The sequence below is a fragment of the Rhinolophus hipposideros genome, assembly GCF_964194185.1.
Source record: "Rhinolophus hipposideros genome assembly, chromosome: 7".
In the NCBI taxonomy this organism is placed as follows: Eukaryota; Metazoa; Chordata; class Mammalia; order Chiroptera; family Rhinolophidae; genus Rhinolophus; species Rhinolophus hipposideros.
Genome location: NC_138053.1, coordinates 97,865,803 through 97,885,534, shown reverse-complemented (window position 1 = coordinate 97,885,534; position 19,732 = coordinate 97,865,803). Strand labels below are relative to the sequence as shown.

At 41.3% G+C, this 19,732-nt stretch overlaps 1 protein-coding gene across 2 annotated transcripts in view; it reads left to right on the top strand.

The window, feature by feature from the left end:
• ADAMTS16 (ADAM metallopeptidase with thrombospondin type 1 motif 16) overlaps positions 1-19,732 on the top strand; it is a 131,924-nt gene that overhangs the window by 33,218 nt on the left and 78,974 nt on the right. For both annotated transcript variants that reach the window (XM_081053279.1, XM_081053280.1), the window contains exons 4-8: positions 8,718-9,000; positions 12,455-12,654; positions 14,107-14,190; positions 16,347-16,506; positions 18,273-18,378. In XM_081053279.1, the coding sequence (XP_080909405.1) occupies positions 8,718-9,000; positions 12,455-12,654; positions 14,107-14,190; positions 16,347-16,506; positions 18,273-18,378 (833 nt within the window). The remainder of the gene's footprint in view (positions 1-8,717; positions 9,001-12,454; positions 12,655-14,106; positions 14,191-16,346; positions 16,507-18,272; positions 18,379-19,732) is intronic.

Genomic DNA, 19,732 nt, shown 5'->3' with positions numbered 1-19,732 from the left:
TGGATTCATTTATTTCTCCTTGCAGGTCTATCAGTTTTCGTGACAGTAGTTCGATGCTCTGTTGTGAGGGCATACATGTTAATATTTTTATATCTTCTTGGAGAGTTGTCCCCTTTATGATTATGTACTGTCTTTAATTTATCCCTGATGACTTTCCTTACTTTGAGGCTGCTCTGTCTGAGACTAAAATAGCTACTCTTATTTTCTTTTGATTAGTGTTACCATGCTATATTTGTCCATCCATTTACTTTTGATATACCTGTATATGTATCTTTATATTTAAAGTGAGTTTCTTGTAGACAACATATAGTTGGGTCTTGTTTTTTGTCTACTGTAACAATCTCTGTCTTTTAATTGGTGCATTTAGACCACTGACACTCAAAGTGATTATTGATGTAGTTCAATTAATATCCACCATATTACTGTTTTGTATTTGCTGCCTTTGTTCTTTGTTCCTATTTTTGCCTATCTCTTTTTCTGCCATGAGTGTTTTTAATTAAACATTTTAGATAATTCGACATTCTGTCCTTTTTTAGAACATCAGTTGTACTTCTTTTTTTTTTTAACTTTATTTTAGTGGTTGTCCTGGAGTTTGCACTATACATATGCAACTAATTCAAGTTTATTTTCAACTACCACCATGATTGGTGTTATTCTTCAGTGATGCATGGCGCTGGGAGAATAACAATGACAGTAGTAGAGAGTCAACACGGGGTGCTGGGAAAGGCCTGTATATTGGAGTCATTCGACTGGATTTTAATCTTAGCTACTCCATCTAGCTAGCTCTACAAAGTTGGACAAATCTCTGCATTTAATATTTTTTCTTTTAAATGGGAATGCTAATTCTCACTTCACGTTTGTTATTAGGATAGGAGTAATAAAGACAGCAAATCACCTAGCACATTACCTGCCACGTAGATGGTACCCAAGAAAAAGTAACTATATAAATATATATAAATATATATATATATATACACACACACATCTGTATATTTATATAATATTTGCCATGTCCCATTATATTATCTGTGTTCTTTACTTTTTGCATTTCTATGAGCTGTGCCCATTTTGGTCTAAACATCAGATCTTGGATTTACTAGACTGCTTTGGTTTAATAATCATATTGTTTTACTGTTTACTGATTCAGTTATTCTCAATTTATTTTTAACACTTTCTGTTTTCTAGGTGTTTATTCATTACATTTAAAAAAATGTTTTGAGTTAATGTTTAGATTGTTTATTTTCTTTATTTTCAATACTATATATATCTATTTATATATATACATACATATATATATATATATATATATATATATATATATATATATATGGAGAGAGAGGGAGAGAGCAATATGGTGAATGTTTAAATTTTTTAAAAAATTACAGTAAAAGACATATTGCTATTAATCCCCCCCCCAGGATATCCCCTTTCACTTCAAACACACTTATCCCATCATTCTTGCCACTTTCTGAAGCAGTTCTGGAAGTCCTATTTCATGAGTGTCTTTAGTTGCGCTGTCATGGCGGCCTCGATGTCCTGAATCATTTTGACTTTAGGGAAGAGCCAGAAGTCACATTGTGCCAAATCTGATGAATAAGGTGAATGAGGACACACCATAATGTTTTTATGTGACAGAAATTGCCATACCAGAAGTGATGTGTGCCACAATGGCGGATGAATAAAGACAGTCACGAAAGAGGACTTCCAGAACTGCTTCAGAAAGTGGCAAGAATGATGGATAAGTGTGTTTGAAGTGAGGGGGAGTATTTTGAGGAGGATTAATGGCAATGTGTCTTTTACAGTAATATTTTCTTTTCAATTTAAATATTCACCATATTTTTTATCATACCGTGTGTGTGTGTGTGTGTGTGTGTGTGTGTGTTATACACAGTAAATGTTAATTTGTAAGCCACCTGAGAGCCAATAAAGAACTCTGGGTTTTGTGGTACTCCAATATATAGCTCTCTTTTTCCTTACCTTTTTACTTTCCCTTTTCCTTTTCTATACCTCATATATTCTGAATAAATTGTAAAATGTGAACAGAAGTGTAACTCAGATGGCAGACCTATATCTCCCTTTTTCATCACTGATAAAATCATGTTTGGAGAAAGTGGAATATTTGTGCATGTGAGTGGCTTTTCTAAAACTGGACCTCAGTTTAGACCTCTACATTGAGTGGCAGGAGGTGCTACGTCCCTGGCAGAAACCCATCTCTGACAGCTGCTCACCTATGCTGCTCACCTGGCAGCTAAGCTTATCCTACAATCAAGATCCATTGAGTATAGGAGCTTCCAACTGGGGAGGCTATCCCTGAGACTAAAGGGCTGTACTATGCTTGTCCAGTTTTGATTTCAAACGCACAGATAAGTCATTCCATCCCTGAACAGGAACTAGGAGGGGTGAGGAGAGCAGTGCTCCTGGATCCTGCTGTGCTCAAGCAATGAAAGTGTGGGTGAGAAGGCTTTACCTGCTCCAGAGGGTCACCTTTCACTCTAGGTTCGTTCTTCAGTCAGGCATGCTACTGGGAGTCAGTCACAAATATCATTTTGATCTAAGCTCCATTCTTAAGTTATGTCACCATTAGGATGAGATCTTAGAGTGAGGCAAGATATACTGAAGATTTAAAGTTCAAGTGAACTAAATTGATATAACAAACAAAAATATGAGAGCTCTTCGGATTTTAAAGACAAGTGCTATAAAAACTGGACATTCCCAGTGTTGTACCCTTGAAGCTTCAGCTATGACATTTTTTTAAATTAAAATGTATTGAGATGACAGTGGTTAGTAAAATTACATGGGTTTCAAGTGTACAATTCTGTAATATGTAATCTATATATCACATTGTGGGTTCACCGCCCAGAGTCTGTTCTTCAATCACCATATATTTGATCCCCCTTACCCTCATCTACCACCCCCGACCCCCATTACCCTCTGGTAACCACTAAACTGTTGTCTGTGTCTATGAGTTTTTGTTTATTTGTCTTCTTTCTTTGTTGCTTTCAGTTTTATATCCCACATATCAGTGAAATCATATGGTTCTCGACTTTTTCTGTGTGACTTATTTTGCTTAGCATAATACATGGAAACAACCCAAGTATCCTTTGATAGATGATTGGATAAGGAAGATGTGGTATATATACACAATGGAATACTACTCTGCCATAAGAAAAGATAAATTAGTGCCATTTGCGACAAAGTGGGTGGATCTTGAGATTATTATGCTGAGCTATGACATTTTGAGACAGAAGAACCACTGCTTCTAACAGCAGACAAGAAATATGAAGATTCCAGAATGTTTCTTAATGAAGTCACTGTAGGTAATCATTTGTAACAGATAGGGAAAACTCTAGTGTATCACTTAATTGTGATCCTCTCAAATTACGCATCTGCTTCCTCGTGCCATAAAATGTCCCCAAAGCCGGATCGGGAAAACATCAGGTACACTCAACTGCATGGCATCCTCCTGTGATGGTGTGTGTGGGCGGAAGGAAGATTCTGGCACTTCCCCCAAGTCACACTTATTCTTCTCTGCTAATTGTTACACTGACCCAAATTGACCAGGTCACAAGATCCCGATAGAATTCAACACAGAGGATGAATTTGTTTGAGTCATGCAAATGCAGAAAGGCACAGAAAAAGTCTCCTCCTTGGCACACACACCCTTCTGTGCCAACTCTCCAGTGGACCTCCAGCCAACTCCTTCCACAGTCCTCTGCTCTTGCCTCCAGCCCACATCTTTCCCTTCCTACCTCCCAGGTGCCATCAAGTGTTCAGATGTGGCAGATGTGACCTGACAGCCCAGTGATAGGAACTGGGGTTTGTGAGAAACCTGGGCTAAGTTCCCTTTGGTGGAGTCTAATGACTTGAATGATGCCATAACAACAAGATTTATGGCATTTCACTCTAACCAGAAACCTTATCCCAAGTGTCAAATGTCAAATGGTAGCCTTTTGAAACTGTAGATGAGCAATAGAAAGTGACCAAGTTTAGAGCTGAGCAAATGACTGGATTCCAAAGCCTTGAGGGATGTTAGTTTGGGATGAGGGGTGATTCCTGTGATCAGCACACCATCCCCAATTGTCCTTGAAGGCAAGAGGGTAGAGGACACCCCATGCCTGAGCCAGGGACAGGGGGGACAGGAACCAGAATGTAAGACCTCCTGGACAAAGAGGTGACCTTAGGGGCTGTTTTGTTTCTTAGAAGATTTTGGCTGAGTTTTGAATTTCGAAGCATCACAAACATGCAGCCAGACTTACTGAGATCTTGGACACTTAGCGAGTGATACACTGGCGTTGGACCAGACTCACATGTGACCTTGAGGTTATAAGGAAATAACAAGCAGATTATAAAAGTTCAGTGAATGTTGAAACTGCCTTGTATTTCTGAGACATCACTAAGAAGAATGAGTAGACTATTCCCAACACAAATCACGCTTTTGGAGAAAAGACGAAGGAGGAGAGTAAAAATGAAATGAAAAGGAAATGTAAATGCCTCTTCCTCTTAATGAGCCTGATCGTGTTTTCACTGTGTTGAGTGATAGCCAGCTGTATTGCAAAGAGCTCATGGTGTTATCTGAGACAAGCTTGGTACCAGTTCAGTGGGGATCTCATATACTGCAGGAGAAACAGGCTCAGTGGTTGCACATTCATGCATTTCTTCCTAGTTTCCATTTATATTTTGGCTCATGCAACTTTAATGGACAGCTTCTATAAATAAATATACATTAATAGAAACCCACCAACTTTTGAATTTTGAATAACAACACATATAATACAGAAAACATTCTGCTTTCAATATTAAACATTGTCTTTTACTTACATTGCTCAAAAAACAGCATTTTCTCAGCACCAACATGGCACACATTCTTTCCTTCCTTATAAATGTTACATCAGTGTTTGGTGGGCTTCCCAATGTCAAATGATTTACAGAATTGGCCGTGAGAGATGCAGGGCCCAGGAGAGCTCCTTGCAAAGCCTGGAGGATATTTGCTTTTCTGCAGCCTGGTTAATAATCCACCCAGCTGACATCCCAGTGGTAACTGTGGGCAGCTGTACACTAGGGATTTTAACGAGTTTCCAAATAAATATTCTTGATTCGGCAAAGAAAAACTTTGATAAGAAGAAAACATTAATCTTCCATGATTACCCTAATCTTTTAAATAAACTCTCAAACTAATACAGCAAGATAATGGAGTAACCTTTTTGTATTTTTCGTGTTCTGTTGATTATCAAGGAATACCCAAATATGTCTTACTAGTTATTACATTCTGTGTATTTAATGAAATTGGGGGTGGTTTAAATATAGAATATTGTAACTCATACTAAATTATACAGGAAACAAGTACAATGACTGACTATGTTAATGAAAACTTACCAGCTGCAACTAGTCACTCTTGCCTGAGGATCTGGTCCTCTCAGCCTCGGCCACCCAGAACGTAGCCTTGAACCCGGGGTAAAGCAGGGATGGTTTTGAGGCTGGATCAGCTGTCACAGAAAAAAGTGTTTTAGGTGAGGAAGCCAAAAAGAGTGTAAAAAGTAAGTCATGAGGCCAGAAGCAAAGATGTGTTTGGGGCGATTGTGGTATTGGTGTACACGAACATTTGTGTTCAGTGGGATCTCCTCCTGTACAATGAAAAATCCCCCCAAGTCCTCGGAATTATCTGGGTGAGGTATGCTATTTTATACTCATTGTTTCATTAATTCAGCATAGTTCCTTTGCATGTTTGCTGTAGGTCATGTGTTCAAAATATATTATTAAGTTGCTACAAATGCATAGCAAGTAGCTATCCTTCTGTCCACTGTCTAGGTGATAAAAAAACGGCACAGAGAGGCTGAGTAAATCCCCCAAGGTCACACAAACGATAATATAGAATTGGATGGTAGGTGCTGGGTGTCTGTCTCACCTGACCCCTCTCTTGGGCTTGCACAAGAGCTGCTGCACAACATCCACTCTAGAGAACCAAGGGTTGCTGATGGGATTCTAAGTAAGGAATTGTTCATATATCAGATAAGTTTTTGTTTTGTTTTTTAAGCAAAAATGATTTTTTGTTTTGTTTAGTACTTAAACTTCTTTCAATAGTGTGGAAAACTTCTTTGTTTCATGTGATTACACAAGGTTGAACATATTGATGATGGGTCATGCTACTCCTGGGTTAGTTGAAATGCCAAAAGGATGAAACCCAACTGGCTTTAGCTGTTATTTAATTACATTTGGCTATTCCTTGATAGAACAGCGGACATTAAAGCATCACATTCTAGTTTAGTTGGTAGAGTTCTAGACTGTCAGAAAGATTCCACAGTCACTGGTGTGGAGCGGGTGTGAGTGGCTGCCTCCCCCACTGTGATCCACAGCATGCGTCCCAAGTATTTCACTCCACTGGGAGGTGGCATTTGGGCCCCAGGAGGTCTGCCCCCTATGGAGCTGATGGCTTCATTAATAATTTACCAAGTTTATCTCTACTCCACCAGCAGGAACACTGGGGCCAGTGCTTAATCTCTAAACGTACGATAAGCCTGGTCTCCCTTCTTTTATATCACCCACCCCAGCCCGTCTGTTCCCAAGACTTGTATTTGCCCCTTTCCCAAGGTCTAAGAAGTGCTTCTCCATGCCTGCCATTGTACCCTGTACAACCACTCACTCGGGCAGACAACCCAGCTTGACTTGGAACTTCATTTAGTGGCAATGAGGTACCCTAAGCATCGACCCCAGTGAGAATCAGACAGGGCCCTGAAATCAGAGGCACATTTGGAACAGGCTCCTGGGCGTCAGCATCTCTGAGCCCCTAGTCAGTGTCTGGCTCCATGTACTAAACTGTCAAAATAACTTGGTAAATATCAGCGCAATTGTAATTCCAGTAGTTGAGTATTGGAGAATTCTACATGATACCTTGGCATTTCTTTAGGGGTGATTCATTGCATTCTGAAAGGAGGGCAACATTTAGTCACATCTGTAAGGATTTTAACAATTCATCTGTAATTCCATGATGGCAGGAATGCCACTGACTTTTTTTTTTTTTTTTTTTTAAGTAAGGGTGCACACAATTTTAAAACTTGAATAGCACAGAAAGATATAAAAATGAAAGTGGAATTCCCCTCTTGGAGCCCTCCTTCTCAACTTCCTCTCCCTGAGATAACCACCATCAACAAGTTCTCATCAGCCCTTCCAGGAAAAGTCCCTAAGGGTAGATGCATGCTTTTTAAAATGAGCACAATTGGGACCATGCTATATACTTTATTATATACTTTTAAAACATTTAATACCCTTTGGAAACCCTCCAGTGTCAACCTTAAGCTTACAAGTTCTGAGTTTTTCCTGATTTTGTTCAAATCCTTACACTATATTTCCTAGTCAGGTGACCTTATGATTGACCTTGAAAATGTTAATCACTCTACCTATCTACTTCCTCGTGAACAAGAGGGTAATAGTTACCCTCACATCGTAGAATCGCTGTGATAAATTAGGTATTATATAGAATATATTGGCCACAGCCTCAGGAACTCAAGCAAAAAATGTTTAATTATGGTTATCATCAGTACAGAATTATCTCATCTTTTTTAAATGGTACGTATTCTCCAAATATATAAATGTGCTTTTAAAAAATTACCTTGAATTAATTGGTAAACATTTAAATTATTTCTCGTTTTTACTATTTTTTGTTTGTTTCATTTGTACTTTTTTGCTACTGCTCACAATGCTGCAACATATTATACATTCATACATACTTATCAATATCGGAGAAGTGCCTACAAGAGGAATTCTAGAAGTTAAATTCTTAGAATTGAGTTGTACATTTTCAATGTCGGTAGCTATGGGACCTGCATCATGGGCCTGGGCCCGGCCCCAGTTCATACTTTCCAGGATGTCACATGGCCTGTTTGTTCCCATGTTCTTCAACAATTGTCACTGTCAAGCTTTAAAAGTATTTATCACTCTAAAAGGCACAAAGTGGCCTCTCAATTTTATTTGCTTTAAGACATTTTTAGTGTTTTTATATACTACATTACTTGTTTGTTATACTGTATAGACATTTCTAGAGTTTGCATAAGGTCAGTTCTTTCCTCTTTTCTTAATATTTTGCTTAGAAAGACCTTCCTGATTCCCTAAGAAATTATTTTATGCTTATGGATTAATTTTGTTAAATTATACTTTTATAGAAATATATAGAGATATATTATACTCAAGTGTAAAGAGTTTTGCAAATTACTCTGTTAGGACTGTGATTTCGTCTTTTTATTTTACTTGTTTGTAAACACACAGCTGTACTAGTCTAGGTTTGCATATGTGTGGTTTGTCCATTATTGGGTTTACATTAACCGACGTTAGCATATTGTGTGATCTCTCTCTGTTGCTGAAGTCAAGTCATGGAACACCCGACCCATGGTGCTGCAAGGGTGTGGATGGAAAGAGCACAGAAACAGGTCTTTCCCTCTCATAAATTCAGCCCAGGTGTGTGAACCCTTGAACACGTGCTCTCATGGGAGGGCTCAGCGTGCTTGTAACAAACAATAAAAAATCACTTCTTTAGGTGTATAAGTGTTGAATAACTCTTGTGTACACCTGAAACTAATATAATATTGTATGCTGACTCTATTTTTAATAAAAATCTTTGCAACATATACATAGAAAAAAATAAAATAAGAAAGTAATACTTGGAGAGCTGGCCATGTCTCCAGTTGGAAATACAATTGTGTTTTCCTTCTTCCTCCCTGTTTCTTCAGTCAGGCATGATAAGAACACAAGAAGCAGATTACTTCTTAAAGCCACTTCCTCCACACCTAGCAGGGACACTCAACGCCTCTGCTGGGGGCGGGCCTGCCTCCCACATCCTGTACAAGCGGTCTGCAGAACCGCCTTCTCAGAGGGGGCTCCAGGGAACGATGGTCCAGAGGCATCAGGAGCTGGAAAAACGCCGCCTCTTCTACCACGAGAATCAACCCCTACCCGGTGGCTCTCACCTCAGGCACCCACCAAAGCAGCATTTCTGTGGAAGACGCAAGAAATGTATGTAAGGGCGATTCTCTTTGTGTATTTAACCCTTCTGACATTTCCATTAGTCAGTGGAACTTTCTGAATTTCCTTCAAAGTGTGTCTGTCCCTGAGGTGACATTTACTGACTGTACTTGCTAAGCTTAAAGTGAGCCCATTATCTGTGTGTTCAGTACAAAACCTGTCTCCATGGTAGATGGATAGATAATGGGAAATGTTTCTGGGTTTTTTGGTGCTTTTTCTTTTTCTTTCTTTTTTTTCTTATTTTGAGAGCTGTTTTTTGGGCAGATTAAGTGACACACAGCTGAGAAATACAGAATGTCTTCAAAAGAACCCTGGCATGTCTCCTCAGTAATTCTATATTTTTGAGGTCTAGATTGATTAGAGCCCACATACTTTTCCTGCTGAGGTAATTTATTCATATTTATACACTTGACCGACCACATCGAAAGACAGACCAGGCATGATGTAATTTACCTGCCGTTTATCAACCAAGGCTTTATCGAAGTCTTTCTTTTTTTTTTTTATGTCACAAACATTTAAGAGGTGACATGTTATTTACATCTTATGTAAGAACCTCTCACAAATTCAGGAATAGGAGTCCATGTGTTCTGGAATGTTCCTTATTTCCTCCAGCTTCCCCCACAAGCATCACTCTATTAACCCTTCCCCCAGGAGTTCATCTTTGCCCACCTTCATCTTTCTCTGCTCTTTGGTTTCCTGGGCTGCTATAGCCAGGAACCTAAAATAGAGGTGTGCGTGTACAGGTAAATATTGTGGAATGGAGTGAATGATTCATAATCACGTGGCACCTACAGGAAAAGAATAGGTACCATTAAACTGCCAGCACCTGTGTCATCTGAACTCATATCCTCCAATAAATTAAAATCTTGTGCTACATGCAAATGGACTGCGCTACATTCAATAGAAAAACTCAAACCCAAATTATTGACTTAGTCAGTGGGCTCAGTTTGATCTTAAGGGAAGCAGCATAAAGGATGGAATCGCGAACAAAGGGAGATGACCAGGAGTCTGAGAAAGTCAGGGAGGGCAGGTTGAGAGGGTATTAGAACAGGGTGTACTTCTCAGCAACGCTGCCTGGGGCCACATTGACGGGAGAGTCAGAGGGGAGGGTGGCAGGGGAGTGGGCCAGGCAGGGTCAGGGACAAACCATGGACAAGGTCAGAGCCAGAATGCCTGTTAGCAGGGTCATGGCTGGGTGTGATCAGTGCAGAACACATTTCATGTATCCGGGAGGAAAACCTGATCCAGACAGGAGAGGCGAGCAGGGTTATCTCACCTCCCCACAGGCCAGGGTTTAGAACAAATGTGGTCACAGGCCTTGAGAAAACCCAGCTGTTGTGACCATTCTGAAGCGAGTGAGACACTTTCATTCTTATCTGGAGGTGATCAGAGTCATTCAGGCCATTGGCAGCGAGGCACAGCTGTGCATGCAAGGTAGTAAATTCATTCAGTTTGCTGTGGCTGCGTGTGCAGCTGTGTGTGCAGCTGTGTGTGTGTGCGTGTGTGTGTGTGTACAAGTATGTTGTCTTGACAGGTATTTTAGAATGTCTGTAGTGGGATTGGTTGGTGAGAGGCAGTTATTTGAAAAAGACTGATAATGTGTACAATAGTTTTGTATTTGGAAAATGGAAAAAAAGTAGCTATTTTTAGAACAAAACTAGAAAAGGAAAGGGTTGCAAAACACCTCTTGCCCGTGGAAGACGTTAGTGATCACTACGGGCTGTTTTGGTTTGCCAACTTTTCCTGTCCCCTCCCTGCTGGGATCCTGGCAGTGCTGTGCTCCTGGTCCCCTGGGGGCTGGGGTTGTGTGACCAGCAGAGTTGACACACATGAGTTCCAGGCTGAAGCCTGTAACCTTCGGGACCCATCATCTGCATGTGAATATTCCCATTTCTCCATGAGCCTTTGGACTCCCCTGGGCTTCCGGGTCAGTGGGGCTCACACTTCCAAGACTCTTCCCTGTTAGAGTCTCTGATTCCGAAAATGAGAGACTTTCTGTGTGTCTGGGCATCTCTCTGTGGAAAAGGCAAACAAAGACAGATTTGCTCAAAATCAGTAGTTCCCCTGGACCTCAGGCCTATGAATCAGTGTGCTGCTCCTGGCTGCTGGCCCTGCTGAGGGATTTTGAGCTGGGACTCATGTTTGGGGGAAATGCTGCAGTCACCATACTGAGGAGCAGGTAACTTCCTAGAAGGGGCTGGTCAGAGCCCTAGCAAGTAAGATTCCCAGCCCTGGGTCTTCTGCCGCTGGTCCCAGTACAGGGATCAGAGAGACTGCTATTCTCCCGTCGTGTTCACTTTCCTCCTGCACTTGTGTTTCCACTGGTGGAGATGATGACAGAGGTTTGGGACCACATGGCCAAATCCGAAACCCATTTCCAACACTTCTGAGAGAGGGACCGGGAGCCAGTTATGTTCCTCCCCTGTGCGCCCTTGGCCTCATCGCTGGGCTGGTGGAGAGACAATAAATTTCAGGTAGACAGCTCTTAGGGTAGAGTTCACATCTGTGTCAATTCCATTAGTGTTAACAGCAGATGATGAGAGCTTAGTAGACATTAGCTGGTATAACTATTATCCTCCTAAAGGATCATTTACGTTTGGAAGTATTTTAGGCAGGAGAGATAAAATGTATTAGATGTGGGTACCAGTCAAACAAAGCAACATCTTCTAGCTGGTGGTCCATAAATCGAGTTGAAATCATTTATGGAACGCTAAATATGTGAGTATTGAAGTGTACTTTCACATGCCACAATTCTAACCACAGGTCCGGAGGAGGCATCACTAAACTGATTTGTTTTTAGCATAGTGTTCACTTGTTGACTATATATGCCACAACCATTTTTAAATGGCTAACTTCAAGAGGACAGAGTATATTTTGCTTTCTAAGTAAATTAGGTAAATACTCATGGTGCTTTCTAGGAAAGTCAGGTGTGCAGTGAAGAGGCAATTGGGAAAACCCATCTGAAACACTGCAGACAAACCAGTCACATGTGCAGACCTGAGAGTCAACTTTAAAAACTGTCAGTTCATTAAAAGTCTTCAGATAAGAAAACAGTGAAAGATAGCACTCTTTCTTGTGTCAGTTCCATCGCTTTGTCAATAACTCTTTTTCAGAGCCTGTTCCACAAATCCGTATGCTTAGTGTCTGAACATTTTGCTTTTGGATGCTAGCTCTTCAGAGCCAAATGACCTCTCTTGTTGCTTTTGATCAGGACAGAATTTTACAAAGGTAGACATAGCAATTGTTCCCATGACATCCAGACTATATGGACTTCATTTAAATTTCTGTTTCACTTTAACACACATTTTGCATCACAAAGTTTTCAGGGTTACATGGTAAATTCATGATCATTCATTTTGAAAATCCAATTTCAATAGAATAAGTTCCACCCCTGGTTTTGTGTGATGAATGTGCATGGATTTGCTCTCCCGACGTCCCTCTGTAGACATGCCCAAGATGCCCAAGGAAGACCTTTTCATCCTACCTGACGAGTACAAGTCTTGCTCACGGCACAAGCGCTCTCTTCTGAAGTCTCATAGAAATGAAGAACTGAACGTGGAGACGTTGGTGGTGGTCGACAAAAAGATGATGCAGAACCACGGCCATGAAAACATCACCACCTACGTTCTGACAATTCTCAACATGGTACGCACTTTCCTCTTTTGGAGGCCGCGTGTGTAGTTACACCTTACGGGATGTGTGTGGGCATGTGTGCGTGTGTATGCTTTACAGTCTACTTTTTATTACGGAATTATGTCTCATACATATAAATATTTTATCTGTGATAACGCCTTCAGTTTTACTGTGCTCCAATGAAAGTCATTTTTAGATCTTCAGAGACTGTATCGGAGGATAAACAATGTAATCCTCTCTGTAAGCCGGTAACATGTTTTGATGTCCTGATGTCTTTAGTTACCAGAAATCTGGACGAGGATGCTGAGACATTGTAGGCATCACGTCTGTTTGTCACCATTATATGTGCGCTTAGAGATGATTCTATAGAAATACTCATTTTTAGGAATAGTAATGTGCACATATTGAGTTTACTTTATTTTACCTAAGAAACAGAAAAACAGTACAACCCTTTTGACTGTCGTCTCAGATCAAATGTGTCTGTGTCCCAGGTTGGCAGCTATGGCAATTATGGAAGAGTGATGAGAGGTCTAAACTCCGTTTCACCTAAGTGACATCCAGATAACAGAAGACAAAATCTTGGATCACCAAGACGTGTTTTAAAAAATAGTTGTGATGGCAGTATTTTGAAAATATTTTTTTAAGTCCTACATCAGTGAACAGCGTGCCCCTAAATGTGTGTCACGTGCTATTATAGCTTGCATCACTACCGGTAGACTGACCGTGGCTTACGCCCCCCCAGGGAACTGAGAGAGATGGTGACGCCGGGGTCCCTACCACTGCATGCCCGCAGGGCTGAGGACAGCCGGGGCCAGGATGCTCTGATTCGTGCAGGCGTGGCCTCTGTTCTGCAGAGCTTCTCTAATGTTTCCACACCTGCAGCGTAAAGTCGTGCGAGGCAGCTAAGTGCCAAGTCAGCTCCCTGGTGCATTTTACACTGCCATCTGTCATTGCTCATCACCTGACTGCCACTCTAATGTTCATTTCTACATCTGCGATCATCACCTCTAATGTTTGCGTCTTTCTTTGATAGTTTTCTTTCCACTTTTCCTTCTCTTTCTCATATCCTCTTGGCCTTTTCCCAAGCATTTATTTTATGCTTCTGGGATCTCTTGCCAGAAAAGCTTAGTCATCCCCATAAGTACAAAATCCTCCTTCTATCTAATGAGGACATTTATCAATTCAGAGACCTTATAATCACTTTATTGGTGTTCGAGAAGAGGTAGAACCTCCCTCTCCAAACTTCAGTTTTTCACTCCAAGGCACGAACGACAAGGATTCCACAATCCGTCTTGGTCAATAGAGATCCCGGTACCTGTCTATCTAGCAATAGAAGAAAGGTAGTGTTGCTACATAACTGGAGAACGCAGGGATTAGCCTTGAGCTTCAGGACTCCAGGCCAACTGAGGACTCTGGAAAAAGTATCATACATGGGGACTGACACAGATTGCTTGTCTTTTTCAGGTGTCTGCTTTGTTCAAAGACGGGACCATAGGGGGAAACATCAACATTGCAATTGTAGGTCTGATTCTTCTGGAAGAAGAACAGGTATTATATCTCTTAACACAGCAGCTTTCCACACCCTCTCCCCAGAAAAATCAATGTAAACTAATGCTTTGTTTTCCTTAATATAATTGTTCTATAATTCTTTACTTCTCTTTCCCTTGGGAACAAAACTTTTAAAATATTTTTTTGTCTAACTCAATGCACTGCTTGTCAGTTCCTTGAATGATTATTTTACTTTTTGTGGTTTTCATGCAGAGGTAGTAAGAAGTACTGATTTAATTGGCTCATGAAAAATTGAATAGAAGAGATGTTTTTAATATATGGGTAGGCAGCACACTGGGAATAAAAAGTACAAATTGTGTCTCTAGCCATGGTGAATTTTTAGGTTGTTGGGTAGAACTGAGCCCTTTATGTACTTTGCGAGAAAACTAAAAATGCCCCGTAGCATAGAATTTAAATCATACTGTGTGGCATTGCATTGTTTCACTCTATTATTTCCCAGCTTCTGAGACTGAGCCCACTAATACTCACCACCTTCAGTCTTAGGGTTTTATTCTCATAGAGATTCTTCCAGGGTGAGCACATTTCTCTCGTTGCATACAGAAACCCAGTTGTGCTGGCTCTTCTTACCATTTGGGAAAAGCTGAAAGTCCCTGTCTAAATGCACGGATATTCCACTTCCGTTCACAATGTGGATGTATGTGAACATTTCCTGTCACAGTAATGGGGCTTCTGCCATAGGAGGCCCTCACTTGTATTTTGCCCAGAGCTCATCCTTGATGGGTCATGGGCCAGGGTGCCCTCCCCGCACCCACTTCCACTTTGCCGATGTGTTGGCAGAGGCTCCTGTTAGCCATAATTTTCTTATTTATAAAAACAATGTTTTAGATGAAATCTAAGATCATTCATAAGATCTAAGATGCCTCCAGACTTTAATAATCGGGGGCCGTGCTCTTTTCCTGGGCAGTGTGGGAGCCTGCACGGACAGGCTGAACAGTCAAGAAGATACAAGTCCATTGTCTTCTGTGTGAGTGTGTGTCTGTCTTGGGGAAGTGGGTGCTGGACCAGCAGGGCTTCTCAGGTGACAGGTTAATTATTCCTTGTATTAAATCGTGTTCACCTTGGAATTCCTCCAAGCTGCAAAGAATAAGTAAGCAAGGTTATCTTTTGATCGTACACCTGTGTTAACTTTAATTAATGCAGTTTTCCTGGAAATCGCCAGCTGAAGAATGTAGGGCGTGACCGAGTGCTGAGGCTCACCATTTAGCTCAGGCATATTGGACTGTCTGGAAAGACATAGTAAACCTGGAAGGAGAAAACATGTCCCATGACTGAGGGATAAATATTCCAACATACTACTCTAGTCATGAAAGCTTTCAACACATTGTTCTAAGCTTGAAGTATTTAACCTGGTTTTCTCTGACCGTCCACAGGAAGATACAGTGTTCCTATAAATCAGGCTCATCGCAGCCTGCTCCGGAGGATGTTCCTGCCCACCCCACACATAATTTCTTCATTCCCCACGCGTTCACACATTCTTCACTCTGATATTTCACTGTCTTTTGTTAGAGCTTGGTATATATGAACAAGGTTGAATATCTTCTCTATATTTTCCTTCTAGTTCCAGTTTATTCCAGAAATGAAGCTTTCCCATTTGACCCACTCTTCTTATAAATATGTCACCTCTATAGGAAGATGGCTTAACTTAACACTGCAGTAATAAATATTAAAAGAGCTGTAAACTTGAATTCCCACTTGCTCAGCATGGCTGTGAAATAAACACCCATGGGCTAGGTGTGCTAGTGTATGTGCTCAGTCACATGTAAATGAACCTCTTGCCTCATGCAACTTTGCAAACAGTTTTACAAAGATTTTAAATTAAAAAGTTGTATGCACTGAAGTAATCTTTTTTGGGTCACTGAAAATGCATTCAGGGTTAGCTAAATATATCCCGGCTGTTTTTGTATAGAACTAGAGAAGTCAACGTAAGTGTCTGCACTGAATCTACAGGATTTATAGAACATGACCTTTTTTTGTAATTTAACATGTAAAATGGATAACTTATGTGCCGTTCAGATCCCTCTATGTGTTTGCAATCCAAGTATTGAGAGTTTGCTGTGATCCAATGCTAATAACAATTGCATTGTCACCTGTTTTCTTTCTCTTATTATGGGGGGGTCTCGGTCTTTCTTGCATAGCCAGGACTTGTGATCAGCCATCACGCAGACCACACCTTAAGTAGCTTCTGTCAGTGGCAGTCTGGCCTGATGGGGAAAGATGGAACTCGTCATGACCATGCCATCTTACTAACCGGTCTGGATATATGTTCCTGGAAGAATGAACCCTGTGATACTTTGGGTAAGATCCCCCAGCAGAGTTCTGAAAAACACACCTGTGTTATGTGCCTTCTGTGGCCAGAGATAGTGAGTACCTTTGCCTTCATTCCAAATCCAGAAGCAGCTACCGCTGCTGAGTACAATTGTAGAGGCTCGCATCCCCATGTAACCTTTGGCCAAACAGAGAAGTATACATTTATTTATCAAAAGTGAATATTTCACAGGGAAACATCCCTCACAGATTCAAGAGTTCCTGTCTCTTCTAACTTAAGAAAATATTTCTTGTATTTCTTCCTCCATGTGTGTGCATGGGGTCAATAGATTCAAGGGTGTTTCATTATGTGGCTGAAATGGTATGCTTATGAATAACTGTAGTGATAACACAACAATATTATATTTGCCATTTTTCCATATCTTTATAAATGTCTCAACCATAGCAATCTTTTTACATGGTTATAGGGCTGAGTATATTTTCAAGGCAGCACTTAGATGGTTTTCCAAATAGTCCATGTAAATAAAGCACAGTGAGCTACTGACGAGGGCTGTCCTGGATATTTTTCCTACCTCTCCATTTTTTCCCCAGGATCTTGGGGAAGAAGAACCTTTATTACAAAAACAAAGCAACAAATGAACAAGACAAACAAACAAGCAAAAACTCATAGACACAGACCACAGTTTAAGGGTTATCAGAGCATGAAAGGGGAGAGGGGTGGTAGAAGAGGGTAAAGGGGGTCAAATATATGGTGATGGAAGGAGAGCTGATTCTGGGTGGTGAGCACACAATGCAACACCCAGATGATGTGTTATAGAACTGTACACTTGAAACCTATATAATTTTATTAACCAAGGACACCCTAATACATTTAATAAAAATAGAAATAAACAAAACCATTCGGGCAGGACTCAGTTTGATAGAGGTTAGCCCTGACACTTGTCCTCGGGAAGCCTGCTTACAATACTGGCCCTTGGCTGGCCTCTGAGCACTTAGATCTCTAGAAGGTTCCCACAGCCTCGCTGCCAAGCGTGGCTCACTGTGCCTGGACCACACAAATACTGTGGTTTATGCAGGACACCTGCTTACCTCTGGGGAGTCTGGAATTTGGGTCTATGCCAGGCAGAGGGTGCTTATATGACCAGCCCCCAGAAAACCCCTAGGCCCTGAGTGTCTGATGAGCTTCCCTGGTGAACAGTAGTCCAAACTTGTCACAACATGTCACTGGGGACACTGTGTGCCTTCACTAGGAGAAGGCCCTCGGGAGCTCATGCCGGGTCTTCGCCAACCCCTTCCCAAGTACGTGTTCCTGTTGCTGATTTTTCTCTCTGTCCTTTTGCCAGATGAAGTCATACCCATGAGTATAATAGATCCTTAGTCTATGATCCTCGGGGCAAATCCTGGGACCTAGGGTGGTCTCAGGACTTCCTGACACATCGATTCTCTACCGCACTTTTTCACTCAGTCTTTTAAGGACACAGATGTTTCTAGAACAAGTCAGACATCCTCCCCCATATGCAGTGAAACCCTCTTCTGCTTTGTCCAGTTGTAACCTGGGACATGAACGTTTCATAGAGCCCTACACTGTTTTCCACTCAGAAGCAATAGATCCCCTCGTCCCACACTGAGGGCCCTCTCTGTGATCACCCAAGGGCTTCCCATGTCATATTTCAGCAGATGAAGATGAGAACCACATTTTCCTAAAGGAGGGGAGTAAATACACATATATAAGACACCCTCTTCCTTTATTTTATTACAATACTGCTCTATATTCTTTTGACCTTTATGTTCCATAGGATTTGCGCCCATAAGTGGAATGTGCAGTAAATATCGCAGCTGTACAATCAATGAAGACACAGGTCTTGGACTGGCTTTCACCATCGCTCATGAGTCTGGACACAAGTAAGTGCGTGACCATGGGAGTGGAGAGTCCAGGGTCCTTCCCTACCCGGTTGGCTGCCATAGAAATACTGGCTCGTTAAGTCATATATGTAGGGGGAATTCATATATACCCAAGGAGAATGTCATTGGCAAGTAAGAAATGCTCCCTTAGGTACTTGTTTTGTTTGTATCTTAGTGGCTCGTCCTGCACATTCAGTGCATGGTTTACACTTCTCTCGCTCTTTTCTTCCCTTCCACTTGGCTCACACGTGCATGTACTATTGCCAACTCTTGTATGGGTACCTCTCCCCCGTCCTGTGGGCTAATCTCATTACATGGTCAGCCCCTCTCAGGGGACTCCAGAAGACTGAGGACAGTAACAAGCCCTCCTTATGTTTAACTCGTTACACCTGAGTTTGCGTACTTAGATCACTTATGGAATCTGTAGAGATGTTTTTGGATTGGTGTGCCGAGCAGAGCTTGGGGAGTACAGGTGCAACAGCAGGTTGGGCCCAGTAGGAGATGGTTTGCTCCCTACATTCCCATTTACCCAGGTTGTTGGTTTTGAAATGGGACAACAGCATCAGGGGCAATGGTTGAGCCTGGGGGCTTGGTACAGATGGACGCCGGTGCTGCACAAGCAGCGCTCAGCAGTGGGTAGCTTGTCATTGGTGGCATCTTTTTATGTCAAAAGCTTACATTTATCCCTATGGAATGAAAAATTTCTATCAATTACACAATTTCTATCAATTCTATAAACTTCTTAGATAAGCTTTTGTAGTCTCATCATGCTGTGAGCTGCCTCACCTCAGGCAACATCTGGGTTTTTTTTCCCCTTAATGATCCACTTGCTGATTTCCTGCAGTTGCCCTGGTGGCATCAGCACTGATAGTGGGAATACAAGTCTTTTCCTGCTTTACTGCAGCAGTACTTGAAATTTCTAGGAAATCCACAACTAAAAATTGCAATTTTTCTGTTTTTTACTTTAACCCCAATTTTACTAGCAAAATCTCAAACCTCCCAAACGGCAGTGATTTGGTCTCCATCCTCTCTTTAGGAAATAGACTGAGGTCGCTCATGGCATTGACTTGTTCCGAACATCTGCCTGTGTGTGTTTGTGTGTGTATGTTCATGTGTGTGGGCCTGTGTGTCTGTGTACACATCTGTGCCTGCCTTTCCTGGAACCCCACGGAAGCCCAGCAGACGTTTTCTGTGTGTGAGCTGATGATCTGAACGTGAAGCTTTATATCCTATTACTGATCCCTTCATCATTACAGGCAATGATTGATTTTTTCAGTGCCTAGAAAATTGCACCTACACTTTATAAAGTCTTCAGTTAAATCATAATTGTATTTTTTAATAGGCTGCTAGAGTT